Raw genomic sequence first — 19026 nt, 5'->3', positions numbered from 1 at the left:
TTTCTTAAACTCAGAAAAAAAGTCATTCTTGCTGGTTCCTGGTCTAACAGAATACAATATTTTTAGCAAAAGCAAAATACTGGGGATGCTGGAAATCTGAAATAAAAACAGGAAATGCTGGAAAAACTCAGCAGGTCTGGCAGCATCTGTGGAGAGAGGAACAGAGTTAACGCTTCAAGTCTGTATGACTCTTCTTCAGAGCTGAAGAGAGGTAGAAATGAGATGGGTTTTATGCTGTTGAAGTGGGGATGAAGCAAAATAAAAGGTCAGGGATAGGTTGGAGCTCAGGAGAGATTATGTGACAAAGATATCACGAACACAAGACAAAGGGAGTGGTAATGATAGTGTTAAAGACTAAGACAGCTGTTAATAGTGGCATAAAGGTCAGATAGATGAAGGTGTGAAGAGCAGAACAAGAGTCAGCATCTTCTGAAAGCAAAACATGAGAACAAGTTACAGACTGGCCCTTAGGGGGTATGGGGGTGCAGAAAGCAAAGGGGGTGGAAAAAATTAAAACAGAGGATAGAGTTCATGGTCTGGAGTTGTTGAATTCAATGTTTAGTCCAGAAGGCAGTAAAGTGCCTAATCAAAAAATGAGGTGCTGTTCCTCTAGTTTGTTTCGGGCTTCACTGGAACGTGGTAACAGGACAAGGACAGAAATGTGGGCATGAGAGCCAAATGGTGAATTGAAATGGCAAGCAACATGCTTATGGACTGAGTGAATATTTTTAGCTTTGCTTGGCTGCCAATTATGAGAAACCTGCGCAACAAGGGATGACAACCAAAGGCCTATAGAAAAAGTGCTGCTGCTTATCAGAGGATTGTGTTCTGTATTACACTAACAGCTCTAGGATTAGTAATTCAGTCTGAGCAATATTAGCAGAAAGATTGATCAGTAAAATGAAAGCAGAATAAAGTGCTGCAAATAGGTGCAAAATCTCACCATAGAATCACTTAAAAAATCTATTAGCAAGATTTCTGAAGTGTGTGGAAACCATTTATTTTGTTCTAACTCATTCAACAGTAATCCTGTTTGGATTATCCATGCTCTTGTGACCTCCAGACACAACCTTTCCAGTGCTCTCTTGGCCGACCTCTCACCTTCTATGCTCCATAAACTTGAGCTCATCCAAAGCATTAATGCCCATATCCTAACTTGCATCTAATCTCATTCACTATCACCCTGATCTACAATGGCTCCTGGTCCACCGAAGCCTCAATTTTAAAATTCTCATTCTTGTTTTCAAATTCCTTCATGGTCTTGCTGTTCCCTGTCTCTGTAACCATCTCATGCTCTATAAACCTTTGAGATTCCCATGAGGGAGAAAGTGGGACAAGCAAAACCAAAGTTCACTGAATGGTGAGAGAAAGTGGGAGTAAGATGAGGCAGAAAAAGGGAACGTACGACAGATGTCAGGTGGATAATGTAAGTGAGGATCAGTCTGAACATAGGAAGTTCAGAGGGCAAATAAAAAGGGCAATAAGAGAGGCAAAGAGAGTCTATGAGAAGAGAATAGCAGTTAATATAAAAGGGAATCCAAAATTCTTGAATAAGCACATATATAGCAAAAGGTTAGTAAGGAGAGGTGGGGCTGATTGGGGACCAGAAAGAGGATCTAGGCATTGAGGCAGAGGGCATGCCTGAGGGGCTAGGTGAGCATTTTGCACTTGTCTTTACCAAGTAAAAAGAATGCTGCTGAAGTTCTGGTGAAAGAGGAGGTAGTTGAGACACTATCTGGGTTATAAATTGAAATGGAGGAGGTCTTAGAAAGGCTGGCAGTACTTAAAGTTAATAAGTCACTAGGTCTGGATAGGATGCATCCAAGGGTGCTGAGGAAAGGGAGAAAATTGTGGAGGCACTCCAATCTTGACTAGTGGGTTAGATAAAGGGGAACCTGTAGATGTAGTACACCTGGATTTCCAAAAGGCATTCGATAAGGTGCCACACCAAAGATTAATAGGCAATATAAGAGCTCATGGAGTAGGGAGTAACATATTAGCATGGATAGAGGATTATTTAATGGACTGAAAGCAGAAAGGCAGCATAAATGGTGCATTTTCAAGTTGGCAGGCTGTGACTAGTGGAGTGTCACAAGGATCAGTGCTGCGGCCTCAGCTATTTACAATCTATATTAATAACTTCAATGACAAGACACAGAATAATGTAATGTGTTGAAGTTTGCTGGCGATACAAGCTAGGTGGGAATGTAAGCTGTGCCGAGGACGCAAAGAGGTTGCAAAGAGATTTAGACAGATTAAATGAGTAGGCAACAAGGTGGCAGATGGAAAGTGTGAAGTTATTCACCTTGGTAGTAAGAACAAAAAAGTGGAATATGTTTTAAAGGGCCTGAAACTTGTAAATATCGATGTGCAAAGAGACTTGAGTGTACTCATACAAGGAACACAAAATTAGCATGCAGGTAGAGCAAGCAATTAAGAAGGGAAATGGCATGTTGGCCTTTAGTGCAAGGGCTTTTGAGTACAAGAGCAAGGAAATATTGCTATAGTTTTTAGGGCTTTGGTGAGGTCACAACTGGAGTATTGTGAGCAGTTTTGCACTCCATATTTAAGGAAGGATATGCTCATATTGGAAATACTACAGTGAAGGTTCACTTGACTAGTACCTGGGCTGAGAGACTGAGTAAATTGGGCCTATATTCTCTAAAATATAGAAGAATGAGAGATGATGTCATTGAAGCATACAAGATTCTGAAGGGACTTGACAGGGTCGACACTGAGGGGCTGTTTCCCCAGCTGGGACATCTAGAACATGAGGGCACAGCCTCAGGATAAAGGGGCCGATCATTTAAGACTAAGATGAGGAGAAATTCCTTTGTTCAAAAGGTTGTGACTTTTTGGAATTCTCTACTCTGGAGGCTTGTGGATGATCCATCGTTGAATATACTTAAGGCTGAGATAGACAGTATTTGGCCCAAGTGGACACATAGTCAACTCCTGCTCCTACTTCTTATGTTCTTATGAGTAACAGGGAGCAGAGAGTAGTGGTTAACAGTTTGTCATTGACAGCCTTGACAGCCTCTGATTGGCCAGCAGTTCTTGGTGGGTAGGACTTCCATCACTGGGGACCTCAACCGTGGAGAAAGCCCAGTGGCAGCCAATTAAGTGCCTGAAGGGCCATGTGATTCCTTTGGGCCACCCCTATGGAACTGATGGAGGTTCCCCAATGGTTCTCTGACCAATGGGAGAACCTTCCGTCAGCCCAACAAAATCCTAAGCATGAAGTACAAAAGCAAGTTATGATGAATCCTCACATTTAAGTAGTATTTAGATGAGCTCTTGAAATGCCATATCATACAGGGCTATGAGCCAAATGCTGGAAAATGGGATTAGAATTAGATAGGTGCTTGATGGCCGGCACCGACACGATGGGCCAAAAGGCCCCTTTTCTGTGCTGTATAACTCTATGATTCTATTTATAAAACGCTGATTCGGCTTCAACTGAAGTATTGTGGCCAATTCTGGGAACCACATTCAGAAAGGACATGAAGACATTAGAGAGGGTGCAGAAAAGATTCACAGGAATGGTTCCAGGGATGGGGAGCTTCAGTTACTTAAATGGATTGGAGAAGCTAGGTTTGTCCTTCTTAAAGATAAGGCTGAGAGGAGATTTGACAGAGGTGTTCAAAGTCATGAGGGGTCTTGACAGAATAGATACAGACAAACTGTTTCCATCGGCAAAAGGTTGAGAAGCAGAGAACAAAGGTTTAAGTTAAACGGCAAAAGAACCATTGGCGACATAGGAAAAGCTTTTTTTAAACCGAGTTTCTGGTTATGATCTGGAATTCACTACTTGAGTGTGTGATGGAGGTATATTTTAATTGTGGTTTTCAAAAGGGAATTGGACAAGCATCTGAAAAGAAACCATTTTTGGGGCTATGAGGTAAAGACTTGGGACTAACTGAGTTGCTTTTGCAGAGAGCCAACATGGGCAGAAGGACCAAATGGTTATGGCTATGATTGTATTATTCTATATCTGTACTCCTCTGATTCTGGCCTCCTTTGCATCCCTGATTCCTTTTGCCCCACTAATGGTAGCCATGCCTTCACCTACTCAGGACCCAAGCTCTGAAATGCTCACTCTAAACTTCTCCACCTCTCTCTGTTCCTTTAAGATGCTCCTTAAAACCTATGGCTGCAAAATTGGGCTCCTTAGCACTGGTAGCTTCAGCTCTACATGTGCTCTTTTGTACCAGCATGGTGTATGCACTGCCAGCGCACCCTTCCACTGTGCTGAACTCCACTTTGGTGAGGGTGGTAACAGCGGCATTAAGAGTGTGTATTGGAAATATGCAGAATAGGCAGATTGTGATGTCAGCATGTAACGCTGCTTTGATGCCAGCACTGCTATTTTGGACCTCACTGCTTGAACTAATGCCCTCTCTTAAATACACAAGCAGGAAGAATTCCCTCCCCTACCCCCACGTTATTTAAAGGGTCATCGACAACTTGAGATTAGTTGCTGATTAATTGCTGGTTCTGTTTGAGTTTGCGGAACTGCATGGTGGTTTGAAGTGTCGGCTGTAGTTGGTGATGTCAATAGGAGATTGATGTTTCACTTGCAGAAGGCCTAGACTGTGGCTGCAAGGGTCAGCCCACAGGCGTGGGTGCTATAGTTGCAGCCTCTTGGGCTGGAGCATGAGAGGGAGATGGACAAACTGCTCACAGAGGCAGATGATGGGGAGAAGGAGTCCTCATCCACCCAAGGTCTTCCAGCATCAATCCTCTTACCTCGATCTAAAGCAAGAACAGTGTGTCTGTCATTTATTTCGTCATCTGCGAAGGAGGTGCTCACAGAACTTTGCCACCTCTTCAATGAAATCTGCCACTTCTGAACAGAGCAAAGATGGCACTGCCAGTGACTGTGAGGTACCCGTGGCCCTGAATTTCTTCACATCTGGATCCTTTCAGGCTGGAGCAGGCAACATCTGTAACATCTCTCAGTTTGCCATCCACTGCTGCAGACACTCTTCATGCAAGGAGAGGGGAGGGGTACATTGTGTTCTCTCTGACTGGATGGTGCAAGGTGCCATCAACTTGTAGCTTTGCTGATGCTGCATCTAAATGCTGAGATGTACCAGAACCCCAAACGTTAACATTCTCTGAATCTGCAGATGGTGCGTGACCATACTCAGAACATCATCCTGGTGAATGCCCACTATCCTCACAGCAGTTATTCTGCACCAGCCTGCTGGTGCCCAAGTATTTGGGCTGCCATGTCGAATTTGAGGGTGGCTGCTCTACACCTGAGCTTCTGCTTGTGCTACGATGGAAGCTGAGGCACTGACCACCAGATGCTGCATCATGGTCGTGTCTGCAAATGTTCTCTTATGCACAGGATAGGACGGGCTCCAAGTTCTATGCAAGGCCTTATGCCAAGTTCAAGCTGGACCTCTCCAGGCTCCTTGATTTTGACATCAGATTTTCTGGCAGCTTCCAAATGCACCAAGCATTTCATTGTTCATGCCAGTCAGCTTTTTTCTAAACACTGTCCAATTGAAGTCCTCATTGAGTTCTCTGCAGAGCTATCATCCTGTTATCCTTTAGCCCTGCCCTGGCTGCAACCAACTTGTGCCCAGTATTTCACCAGATGCAAATCCTGCCTCTATACTATCCTGTACAGAATATGCAATGTAAGTATCTCAGTTGAAGGGTACAAGTATGAGATCAAGAGACAGTGCTTTTTCTTCATCAGTCCCTTGGTCCTCTGGATTTCAGGCTCTCATTCCTTAACCAGATGGTAATTCAAGTACCTGAAAATGGGAAAAGTACAAGTGTAGGGTTGAGGCAAGGGTGAGGGAGCAATGGGTTCTTTTTGGTTCCCAGTGCCTGGCAGGGATGCGGTTCGGGCCCCAGTGCCTGGCAGGGATGCAGTTCGGGCCCCAGTGCCTGGCAGGGATGCAGTTCGGGCCCCAGTGCCTGGCAGGGATGCGGTTCGGGCCCCAGAGCCTGGCAGGGATGCGGTGCGGTACCCAGTGCCTGGCACAGATGCGGTGCAGTACCCAGTGCCTGGCAGGGATGCGGTGCAGTACCCAGTGCCTGGCAGGGATGCGGTGCGGTACCCAGTGCCTGGCAGGGATGCGGTGCGGTACCCAGTGCCTGGCAGGGATTCTGTTTATTGCTCCCATACAACCTGATGAAGTTATGCAATAATGTCAGGAATATGAATGTCACATGAATGACAAGAGTGAGTGGCTTAATCAAATTATCAGATATACAATTCCTATGTTATGGTCAGCATCAGTCCAAATGCAGAAAGACCTGGACAATATCCACACTTGAGTTGACAAGTGGCAAGTAACATTCATGCCACGCAAGTGTCAGGCAATGACCATCTCCAACAAAAGAGAATCTAACCATCACCCCTTGATGTTCAATGGCATTAGCATCACTGAATTCCCCACTATCAACATCCTGGGGGTTACCATTGCCAGAAACTGAACTGGACTAGCCATATAAATACTGTGACTACAAGAACAGGTCAGAGGCTAGAAATCTTGCGACGAATAACCTCCTGACTTCCCAAAGTCTGTCCACAAGTCAGGAGTGTGATGGAATACTCCCCACTTGCCTGGATGAGTGCAGCTCTCACAACCCTCAAGAAACTTGACACCGACTAGGTCAAAGCAGCCCGCTTGATTGGCACCACATCCACAAACATTCACTCCCTCCACCACCGACGCACAGTAGCATAGTGTGTATCATCTACAGGATGTACTGCAGGAATTCATCAAGGCTCCTTCGAAAGCACCTTCCAAACCCATGACCACTAACATTTAGAAGGACAAGGGCAGCTTCCTTCTTCCTTAACTGAGGTTTCCCAACCATTGTGGCTGACAGGGCCCTTGAGCATGTCTGACCCATCTCCCACGACTCTGCCCTCACACCTTCCTCTTCCTTCCAGAACCACGATTGGGTCCCACTTGTCCTCACTTTTCACCCCACCAGCCTCTGCATTCAAAGGATCATTCTCTGCTAATTCCACCAACTCCAGCATGATGCCACCACCAAATACATCTTCCCTTCACACACCCCCTCGCCTCCACCCCACCCTGGCATTTTTATTTATTTTCAATTTTATTCATTATTCTATCCGCACCTTTTATCCTATTTTCACTCTTTTTTCCCACTACCGTCCCCTCCCCCCATCCCCCCCCCACAAGGGCCATCTGTCACTTGTTCATGTTGCTCTTTCCAGAGTGCTTACCCTTGTCCTGCTATAATCACATTCTACTTTCTGACCTTAATGCCACCATCAGCACCTCCTTTAGCCTGTATCACTGCCATTAACACCTCTTTGTCCTTTTGTCCATGACATCTCTGACAATCTCTCCTTTGCCTCCACCTATCACTGGCCTTCTATCCAGCTTCACCTGCTCCAGCCCACCTAAACAGTATAAAATAATTACATTTTTACTTCTCTTTAGCTCTGAGGAGTCATAAAGACTTGAAACATTAATTCTTTCTTTTTCCCTCCACAGATGCTGTTAGACCTACTGAGTTTTTCCAGCATTTTCTGTTCTTGTAGCAGGTACATGGGAACACCACCACCTGGAAGTTCCCTTCCAAGTCACTCACCATCCTGACTTGGAACTATATCGCCATGCCTTCACTGTCGCTGGGTCAAACTCCCTTCCTACACTGTGGGTGTACCTACACCACATGGACTACAGCGGTTCAAGAAGGCAACTCACCACCACTTTCCCAAGGGCAACTTGGGATGGGCAATAAATGCTGGCATTGCTAGCAAAGCCCACATCCCGTGAATGAATAAAAAGAAAAAAATAATCATGGATAGGAAAGAGCTGTAGGACAGAAACTTGACAAGTATATATTTATACCACTCGTTATCCAAGTTCTTAAAATGTTTACTTTGAGTACAAAAGATAAATTGATATGTTAATGTTAACCGCTGTTGATTATGTTGTTAAAGATACATAGTTGATGGGCATCATTCGATTAAGGATTGGAATCACATTTAAAGAGAGTCAGTTGAGACACTGGGGTATTATTTAGGAAGCAGAGATCCTCAAGGCTGCATCATGTGAATAAACCTACTATCAAGGAAAGGTATTGTGTCTTGTTTCACGATTCACCATTAGATCCATTTAACAGCAGATAGCAGACAGGTTCCAGTAATATCAGTGAAAGACTTTCTCCCCCTCACATCGATATCTGTCCTCACTTGTAATGCTATTTTCCATGAAATGTGACATTAAATGATGTAAAAATGTGTCTTTAATGAATTTCAAACTCCTCATATTCTTGTGCACTGTATATGTATAACATAATTGTGGAAACAGTTGGCTTCTTGTGGGCATAAGTTTATTAATCAAATTGGTAAAGTTATAGGCAGCCAATCTCCACAGTATTTAACCAGGAAGATAAAATATTATGGATGTTCACAGTACAGCTATCTGGGATCATCTTTATGCTGCAGCTACTAGTTTCAGATTGTTACCTGCTTACAGAGACAAGATCGGGAGAAGGATGTTCTACTACTCAATCTGTATCACTCTCCGACCAAGGAAAATGCATCAATGTGCACATAGCTGGTGTGAATCTGAAACAGCGTGAGGCTGTCTGATGCTAATTGCTTGAAGTAAATTTAGATGATTTCATAATCGAATCACAATGCTAGCTATGTGTTAGTACAAACCGGAAACTGTTCTGCATTGTTGCAAGCTGTGTAGTGTGAATAGTAGATGATGTTAGCATATTGTGGGAGAATTTCACCTATAGTAATGCAGTTCCCACCACTTGTAGCAGGCACATTGATATGAATGTGATTTTCCTGCTACACATGGTTGGCAGTAAACCAAAAAGATAAGTGACCAGCAATTTTTTTAAGCAGAGAAAGGAAATCTCACTTACCAACTGCCTCTCCTAATTGTTAGCAGAATCTCAACACTGAGGTAATTGTACATTTAATGAGGTGCAAACAACTGATTGCAACAGCTTCAAGAGCTGGCATCGCCTCAAATCAGCAGAGCATTTTAAATTGCTAAATACTTATTGAACTGCTTGAAATAGTAGGTGCACTTAATGGGCTGTAATTTGCTGCAACAGGACATTTAATGGCAAGTTCCATTAGTTAGACTGGCCCTTGGATATTTAAGTTTAAATGTTTTTGCATGGAAACTTGTTAAAAACGTGAGTGATAATGTCACAACAAGGGAGAAGGGGCATCTAGGGCCTGAGTGAACAGGGCAAGCAACTGTGTACCTCCTTGCCCAATCAGATTGAAGGATTGTGAAATTAGTAGTGTAAGAACTGAGATGGAAGTGTAAATTAAGTGGGTGAATTCAATGTCAAATTAGGTACAGAAAGAGAAATTAAGAGAAGAAAAGATTGGACTAAGAGAAAGGGAAAAAAAGAGACAGAAAGAAAAAGTAAACATAAACGTATTTTAAAATCTAAAACAACTAAAGCCTGAAGGAATCAGACTTTAAACTTGGAGGCATTCATTTTATTTTCAGTGCCAAAGAGGTTAACTTGCAGTAATTCATATTTAACACATCATTAAACTGAAATGGGCAAAACATAACTTTCTGTCGTGTTTTTATTTCATAGCTACCATGCAATTGCAGCAGCTTCACACTGTTCAATACATTTTCACAATGAGGCAGCCAGCCAGACGTCAATTCCATGAAGCTAATGGTGAAGCGGGGCAATTGGGACATCATCGTTTTGGATATCCGTGTTTAACCTCACATCTATCCTTCACCTGAAGATGCTGTAGCATTTGCATAAATAATGGAAAAGGCCATTAGTCTCGCCATTATTTTGACAGCAAATTGTGGCCCCATATGTTACAAGGAGCACATTTCTAATTGACTCTTATGGTAATGGCAAATGGTCAGCACCATTTGCCCGATGTAGGAAGCAGATAAAATTCACTAAGCAAAATCAAGGAATCAAGGATCATTCATCCATCCAACTGATTGGAAAGTGATTGTGAACTAATCTGAACTATCAGACTGCAACAGCAAACCAGACACTAACTTTCAAAAGAACAATGACAATAGGAAAACTAGCTGAAAGTTCCCCACTAGAGAGATCATTATAAATGCAACAATTAGGATCTGGTAATTAACTACATCAGGCAAATTGGTTTCAGTAAAGCACAATAAATTAAAACTTTTGAATGAAAGTCAGTTAGGTAAATAGTGGACAATTCTTGGAGAAACCATTAATTGAAGAGGGACACAGAGTAGAGCAGACAGCATAAATCAGCACTGTTTACAGAATGCTAAATTTATTTTTTTTCTAAAATCCATACCCAATCCATACTCTTTGGGATAGAAGATCTCTACAGCATTAAACCATGGTTGGCACAGCATGAAAAAAGCCAGGCATTAGCAAGGCAGTATGAAAAGATGGCTGGATTGAAAGATGCTGGCAATAAAACAATTCAAAAATAGCCAAATCAAACAAAAGCACAGCATTTAGTGACTCCCAGCCAAGACCACAAATGCAGAAAATTTAAACAGTACAGTTACGGTATTGCTGAAATTCCTCTTTGTTGGCAATTTGACACAATTACAGAAATTCATATTCAAAACTTCATATTTCACTATTTTGTCCTCTCATATGATGGGTGATATAGTGGCCTTGAAAAAAGTTCACAGTAAAGTCACAAGAGTGATCTCCAGCTTAAGGCACCTTAGTTACTCAGATAGGGTAAAAAGAACTGGGTCTTTTTACTTTTGAGCAGCGTAGGCTTAGAGGCAATCCAAGAGAGGTATATATAGTAATGAAAGGGCTGGATTGCATTGCTGTTGATGGATTATTTCAGCTTTGACCGACTGGGGAGAACCATGGGTCATGTTCTTAAACTGTGCAACAGTAGAATAGGCTAGATCAGCGGTTCCTGAACTGAGAGTCACGACCACAGTGGGGTCACAAAAAGAGCAAGCGGGGTAGTGAGAAATAAAATGACATTGATTTCCCACCACCTTGTATTGTTCCAGCAGTGGGAAGTAACCAATCTGGAGATAAACTCCCGATATTGGATACTTTGGCTGCGGTAACTCTGATCAGGCCTGCTGTGATGTAACTATGCACCTACATAAATACATCAGAGGTTTTCTGGGAGCAGTGGTGACGGAGGCGGAAGAGCATTTAACGACTGATGGCAGCTCAGATGCCGAGGGTTCGGGATTTTCAAATTGCATTTTGATCTATAAAAAGCAAACTTTAATAATTATATATTGAATGTTAGGTTGCTGCTTTATTGCTGTTTTGTTTATGTTGACGTCTGGGATTGGATTAATTTTCAAGTGTAAAAATGGTGTGGTATTGGAAAATAATTTGGGAAGCACCAGGCCAGCTGTTAGCTGGTCCTTCTCTTCCCAGAATGCTATGAATCTCTTGGAATGCATTGTCAGTTTGTGTGGCATGTGCTGACTCTCTGAACCTTCAAACGGGAGCTGGACAGGTTCGTGGCTGGGGTAGAGATCATATTAAAAGTTGAGTGGTTTAATAGTCAGCACATGCACAGTCAATGTGATCGCATGGACTAGTCTTGATTATCCAAGGGGACTGGGGAGGCATTTTCTAGGTTCTCTTTCCCTTATTAGCCCTATTTTTATCTTCTGTTCCTTTGCCTTTCCCATGAAAGGTATGAGACCACGGTGCTTGGGATGGTTAAATGGGGGAGAAAATGAATTGTCAGGATGCTCCAGGAATCATGAGTGTCAGGCAAACTTGATGGATCAGTTGCTCCTTTACTGCCCAGTTATTTTTGTTGCTCACATCTTTTCATTTTCTCAGATTCACAACACTTTGTATGTAATCTTCAGTTAAGTGATTACCTTGTCAACCTACTGCACAGTTACACAGCAGAAGACAGTGGGGACTTAGGCGTAGTTTTTGTAAGAACAATGAGTAAAAACTGAATTGTACTTACAGAAAGATACCTGTAAACTTTTTGGCCTAACACACTCAGAAAGATTGCCAGGCGCAAAATTCATTGGAAAAAATGAAAGTATTATCAAACTTTGTTTAAAATGCTTTCAACATTCAAAGAACAGAATCAATTCAAAGCAAACATTTTTGAGATCTATTTCTCCAAAATGACTGTAAAATAGAGTAGCCAGGACATTCACGCTCCATTGTAAACCGCCACGAGGCGTAAAAATCAAGTTTGTACTTTTGACACCTGGTATGAGGAGAAGCTGTCTCTGTTGGATTGTAAAGGCAAAGGAGTGAGTTTGAGCTTGGCACTTCACCAAATCAAATCAGAGGCCAAGTCAATTAAGATATCGAGCATTCAATTCTCAAACTAAAACCCAATGCAGTGACTTGGAGGGGTCAGTAATAATTCCTTTGGCTCCATTTCAGTGCTATCAAGACTCCTGCTTAGATCCTGCACTTAGATTCCCTTTGAGAATCACAAGTATTGATGATGCTAAGTCAATGCTTAGCGCACCCCTGTAAACCCCCAGCAAATTAACAAAGCAGTAAAGAGACCTAGGGGTGAACAGACCCTTGGAAAGGGCCCATTTTAGTCCCATAATGGAACCAATAAAAATAACAGGCACTGTGAACAGTCAGCAACAAGATCCTACACAATGCAACTCATGTTATGCATTCACATCAAGTCACTGCGATTGTGTTTTTTTATTTAGAAATCCACCAGACAATTTATCAACAGTTATAATTGTACTAAGCACTAAAAGTCAAAAATCCAGAAATCAATGGGCAAGGGGGATAAAAGCGATTATCGGCAGAATTTTAAACCAGCTTTGTTTTCCAGTTAACTCTCACCCTGTCTAGATTTTATAGAGGTGTCCAAAATTATGAAGAGCATTGATTGAATAATGAGAGACATTTCTCACCATCACAGGCACAATGGGCTGAATGGCCTTTTTTATGCTCTAGAACACAGTTGTCATTCTATTTTCATATTGGAGTACCAAGGTGTAGTACACAGCAGTGGGGGGCACATGTGCAATGCTTTAGTTTACTAACCCACAAACCCTATCCCATGGTGTGTGGATGTGCTAAACTTAACAGGGGTCAATGAACAGTTGAGTGCACACCACAGGTGCAAGTCTTCCATCAATTCCAGGGCCAGATGCAAGAAAACATATAATCTGATAAGCAATACTTATCTCTCTCGCAGACTCTGATCTATGTCCCAAACTTTCTGGTGTCTCTCTCTACTTTACCCATAATATTGTGGGCATCGTTTCCCTGAACTTCCCATTGCTCCTAAGCTCGAAGTACACCATCCTACACACTGTTGTCAGACCATGTTCTGCTCCAACTCATTCTTATTCAGGACTTTTCTCACTTTCCTCAGTCTTCTCCTGCTAGCTACATCAAGGATGGCCAACTATTTGGGTATCATGGGCTGCAGGGTATATGCATTTCATGTAGCTTAAGTGGCTGCTCACAGGCCAGGGTTTGGAAAATAGTGACAAACTTGCCATCATTAGTTCTCCATTCATTGTGCTATTTTCAACCTTTGTGGTGTCCCACACCCTATGGGTCTTGGGACTTCTCCTGGGTTTTCAGCTTTTAAAAAATGTCAATTATCCTCCTGCAAGTACTGCACTGTCTGGTAAAGAGCAGGGTTACTGGGGTAATAAAATAATGAGATTCAAACCCCTATTTTTAAAAAAATTAACATTGCAGCATGAGTTGAAAGAAAAAGACTTTTTTAATAATGTAATCTAACACATACATAAAAGATTATATACCTAATTTACAGGAATCAGGGCAAAAGAGAAAGAAAAACAAATTAGTAAATTGCCTGACTGGAAATGCAAACTATTCAAAAGGGAGGGAGGGTGAACCACATCACTGATTATTCTCTGATTTTTCCTAGTTCTCTGAAGTTTTCACCATGTGTTACTCATCAAAGCCAAGCTATATTACAGACACTCTGCCAGACCATAGACCAAAATGTTGAAGCTTCTACTTGATTAATTCCGTTATCCATTTGATCTTGCTTAAAATAAATACTAATAAAGAGCAGGTTTATGGTTGCATCATGTGGGGCAAAATGTACTTCTTCCTTGTGGAAAATGAGAAGGCATGAAATTATATTACTTCAGCATTTTACTTCAAATATCAACCAGGGGGTACTTCTGAGGCCCTGGATTCCTGGCATGCTGATGCATTATAATCTGACCATTAGCTAGTGGTCTGGATGTCAGTGCCTCCTTGCAATGTATTAAAACAAAACATGCAGAGAACCCATTGCATGGCTTTACATATTGTACAGACGCCACTAATATTTTGCAAATTTACGACCAACAAACAAGACAAATGATTTGTCAAATCTCACTATCTGAGGGTCACACATGGACAGAGAACACAAAAATGTTCTACATGATACCTCCAATTTCTGAGTCAAATTCATTTATGCATATGGTTAACAACAGTGGTCCCAGCACAGATTCCTGTGGAACACCACTTCCCACTTTCAGCCAGTCTATAAAACTTCCCTTAACTGCTTGTGCTTTTGGTTTTGGAGCCCTCCAATTCATTTGGTTGCTGACTCCGTAGATCCCAGCCTTTGTCTTAGGCTTGTCAAAGGCCTTCTGAAATTCCACAGCTTTGATCGCAAGCCGTTGGGCTCAGGTTTTTACCCTCCTTAAGTTTGACTAATGTCTCCTTTCTTCCTTTCGTAACTGTTATATTATCTCTTTTGATTTCTACTGTAATTATTTCCTCTTTGTAAGCATCTTCAGTGTAAACTGAGGCAAAGTGCTTACTCGGTATCCCTGCCATTTCAACATAATCACCTGTGAGTTTATCTTTCTTGCCTCTGTGGGATCTTTTTTTCCCATTCTCCTTTAATACTATAGTGCCTTATAATACTTAGCTATTTATTTCTATATGCCTTGAGATTTTAATTTCATATTTCTTCTTTGTTTTCCTGATTCTTTCAACCTCCTTCCTAAGTTCATCATATTTACTGTTGTCGTTCTCCTTTATTGTGTACGTACTTTGGGACACCTTTTCCTCCAGCTTTAATTTTATCTCCATCACTTAATTTATCCATGGTATCTCATTCTTGGCTTATCTGTTCTTATCATCTAATGGTATATATTTTTCCCAGCACCCCCTTAAATATAACACTGTCACTTTATTTTTTAGTCAATATTTTTCTCTAGTTCATCTTTTTTTCTTCCATAGCTCCATTCTCTTTTTGTCATAATTGTTTTTTCCCCCAAATCTATCAGTTTGGTCTTTTTATTCTCTATATCGCTTTCAATCGTTGTTTTTAATCTAATCTATATTGTAATCATTATTCCCAGATAATCTCCCATGCCTTGGGTCAGTAAGGATTCATGTGCATATTGTAGAAACTACATCGCCTTCTCCATTTTGACTCCCTCCCTCTGCCGCTATGTTTGGAGACAGTTGAAATCCCCATGATTATGATTCTTAAACTGTGCAGTCATTTCATAGATTTTCCTTCATAGATTTCTCCACCTACATCTTTTCTACTCTCTGACAGTCTGTATTTCATCCTTAGTAATGTGACTGATCCCTTTGTCCTTCATCCCAGTCCATATGGGTTCTATTTCTATCTCATTGGTTACGTCCTTTCTTGCTATTATGTTATATCTGATTAACCCCTTCTCCTTCTCCCTTTGTCATAATTTCCAAATACATTATAACCTGCAATATTTAACTGCCAAACCTGTCCTGTCTGGAGCCGCTACATTCTCTTAGCGTGCTTTGGGCGATGCTTCAGAGATCCTTCCTGCTGCCTGGAATGACTCTCAGTGCCATTAAACACTGATTACAATCATCACTTCAGAGATACTGACAAAGCAATGTAGGCTGATGAGTGAGGTTGTGGATCCTCAAGCATCCGGTGGCAAAGCTCTTCAGGGAAATACACTTTTCAAATCCACATTAAACTCCCCATCGAGCCTGTGTTACCTGTATATTCCTTGGGGAAGTGGGTAATAAATAGTAGGATGCATGCTCCCAAAATGTGGCATCACTCTCCTTTCCTCCATTCTTTCCTACTGCTGCTACTGATCCTCTTCAATAGTGACAAGTAAAGCTATGTCCATTAAGCATGCCATAGCTGCTCATTTTGGGTAGGGAGAGAATCAAAAATCTCCCAGTGGTTTCAAACAACCACAGACAGTAATTGCAACTTCACAACTTTCAGCAAACCTCAGTCTCAAAAACTCTTCTCTTCCATTAGTCTAGCTGATCCTGGCAAGGGCTGCAACTTTTATGTTTCATTCTAACTTACCACCAGTTTATTGCAAGTTCAGAGCTATAATACCATTGGGTATTAATATGCCTCTTAGTGAAAAAAAACGTATTTTAATGCTATTAGACACATTTCTGGTTCAATGACATTAATTGATCACATCAGCACAATCAACATCAACAGCATACTCAGGACCATCAATACTTCACCCTAGTATTAGTGAGCTCAAAGTGCTACACCTAGACAACCGAATCTTTGAAGGGCAATATCTAATTGCACTGCTGCTAAAGTGAAGATTTGAGACAAAATCTCAGAAATCTGTTAACTTTTCTTTTACCAAATTGTAAAAACACTAATAATTGCTAATATTTATCAATGGAATGGCACTTCTGTTTCACTCATATTTTAACAAGAAAACAATTTTACCTCATAAATGGTAAACTGCTGCTTTAAGTCAGGGTCAGTTCCTTTATTACTCATGTGTCGTTGGATGATTTTTTCCATCCCCTGTTGCTCAAGACAGTCTGTAACATCATAGAATGAATCCTGGTCTGGAAGAGCTCCTAAGGTCTGTCAAAAAAAAGATCATTCAAATCAACTTTGAACTTATAAGAAAAACCACTCAACAAACCTCAACCCTCCAGTGCCTAACTCTCCATTTTGGTATCCGGTTGACAATTTCTAATGTTTCTGTCTCTCCTTCTGCGTCTGGTATCTTACTCCAAGTAATACCGTAAAAGTTATAATACGGAATGTAAATTTACATTCCACCAATTCAAATTTATGATCCCTGGGCCTAATATCTGGCATATCCTGAAGTATTAATATTTATTATATCAACATCACTTAAGGATTTGTATACTGCTATGAAGTTCCTTCCTTAATCACCATCTTTCTAGATTGTAGAAGTTGATTTTGTCTATTCTTTCCTGATATTTGATCTCCTTCACAGTTAGGGTCCTCTTTGTACCCCTACCAATACATGAATATGATTTTGTAGCTTGATGGCCAACAGATTTCCTTACCAAACATCCTGTTCCTTTGCCACTGACTCCACCCTCTCCCTGCACACTGATTTAAGAAAGAATCCTCACAAAGTCTGCATCCTATTTGACTTGACCTGAGCTCATATTATCTCCATTAAAAAGAATGCCTGCTTCTGCTTCCATAATGCTGTGCGCCTCCACCCCTGCACTAACCCATCCGCTTCTGAAACACTTGTCCTCCTTGCAGCAAGGGAGATTGGAGGGAGATTTGATGGAGGTGCACATGATTATGACAGGTTTAGATAAGGTAGACAAGGAAAAGATGTTCTCACGAGCTGACGGTGCAAAGGCTATGTATGGGACACAGGTTTAAGGTTTCAGGCAAGAGATACAGAAGAATTCTTTCACACAGTGACAGCTAATGATCTGGAGCTTGCTGCCTAAAAGGGTGGTGGAAGCAGAGACAATGAGTGATTTCAAAAGGAAATTAGACAGACACTTGAAGGAAATAAACATACAAGGCTATGGGAATACCGTGGGGGAGCAGGATTGACTGGAGTGCACACTTCATGGGCTGAATTCACTGTGTAAAAAGGTTTTTCCTCATAAAGATAAAAACAAAAAACTGCGGATGCTGGAAATCCAAAACAAAAACAGAATTACCTGGAAAAACTCAGCAGGTCTGGCAGCATCGGCGGAGAAGAAAAGAGTTGACGTTTCGAGTCCTCATGACCCTTCGACAGAACTAAGTAGAAATAGGAAAGGGGTGAAATATAAGCTGGTTTAAGGTGTGTGTGTGTTGGGGGCGGGGGGGGGGATAGAGAAGTGGAGGGGGGTGTGTGGTTCACCCCTTTCCTATTTCTACTTAGTTCTGTCAAAGGTCATGAGGACTCGAAACGTCAACTCTTTTCTTCTCTGCTGATGCTGCCAGACCTGCTGAGTTTTTCCAGGTAATTCTGTTTTTGTTTTAGGTTTTTCCTCATGTTGTCTTTTGCCAAAGATTTAAATCTGTGCCCTCTGGTTCTTGACCCATCCACTGCTGGAACAGTTTTTCTCTATCTAATCTGTCCAGATCCCTCATGATTATGAGCATAAAATCCTTCCTCAGCCTTCTCTACTGTAAGGAGAACAGCAACCAGCTTCTCAAATCTGTCCATTTAACTGAAGTCTCTCATCCATTGAACTATTCTCGTATATTCTTTCTGCATCCTCTCTAAAGCTATTGCATCCTTCCTAAAGTGTGATTCCCAGAATTGAACACAATACTCTAGTTGAGACCCAACCAGTGTTTCATAAAGACTAATCATACTTTCCTTGTTTTTGTATTCTGTGCCTCAATTTATAAAGTCCAAAATTCCATTTACCTTTATAATCACTTTCTCAACCTGCCCTGTCACCTTCAATAATTGATGCATGTATACCCTTGGTCCCTGTGTTCTTTAGCATTGTACCCTTTATTTTATGTTGCTCCTCCTTATTCTACTCACCAAAATGTATCATTTCCCACATCTCTGCAATAAATTTCATCTGCCATATGTCCACCCATTCCATCAGGCTTTCTAACTCCTCTTGAAGTCTATTACTATCTTCCTCACGGATCACTGTACTTAAGTGTTGTAGACAAGTGGGCAAAACTTGGCAGATGGAATATAATATAGAAGAATGTGAGGTTATGCACTTTGGCAAGAAGAATAGAGAAGCTAAATATAATTTAAATGGAGAAAGACTGCAGAAAGCTGCAGCACAGAGGGATTTGGGGGTCCTTGTGCATGAATCACAAAAAGCTAGCATACAAGTTCAGTAGGTAATAAGAAAGGCAAATGGAAT

General features: G+C 41.5%; 1 protein-coding gene across 2 annotated transcripts in view; it reads right to left on the bottom strand.

Moving 5' to 3' along the window:
* The window catches only part of fhod1 (formin homology 2 domain containing 1), a 332893-nt gene that overhangs the window by 113834 nt on the left and 200033 nt on the right, over positions 1–19026 (bottom strand). For both annotated transcript variants that reach the window (XM_041192317.1, XM_041192318.1), the window contains exon 9: positions 16640–16783. In XM_041192317.1, the coding sequence (XP_041048251.1) occupies positions 16640–16783 (144 nt within the window). The remainder of the gene's footprint in view (positions 1–16639; positions 16784–19026) is intronic.

The sequence above is a fragment of the Carcharodon carcharias genome, chromosome 7 (assembly GCF_017639515.1).
Source record: "Carcharodon carcharias isolate sCarCar2 chromosome 7, sCarCar2.pri, whole genome shotgun sequence".
NCBI classification, from domain to species: Eukaryota; Metazoa; Chordata; class Chondrichthyes; order Lamniformes; family Lamnidae; genus Carcharodon; species Carcharodon carcharias.
Note: the sequence above shows the minus strand (reverse complement) of the source record. Positions and strands in the feature narration are given on the sequence as shown.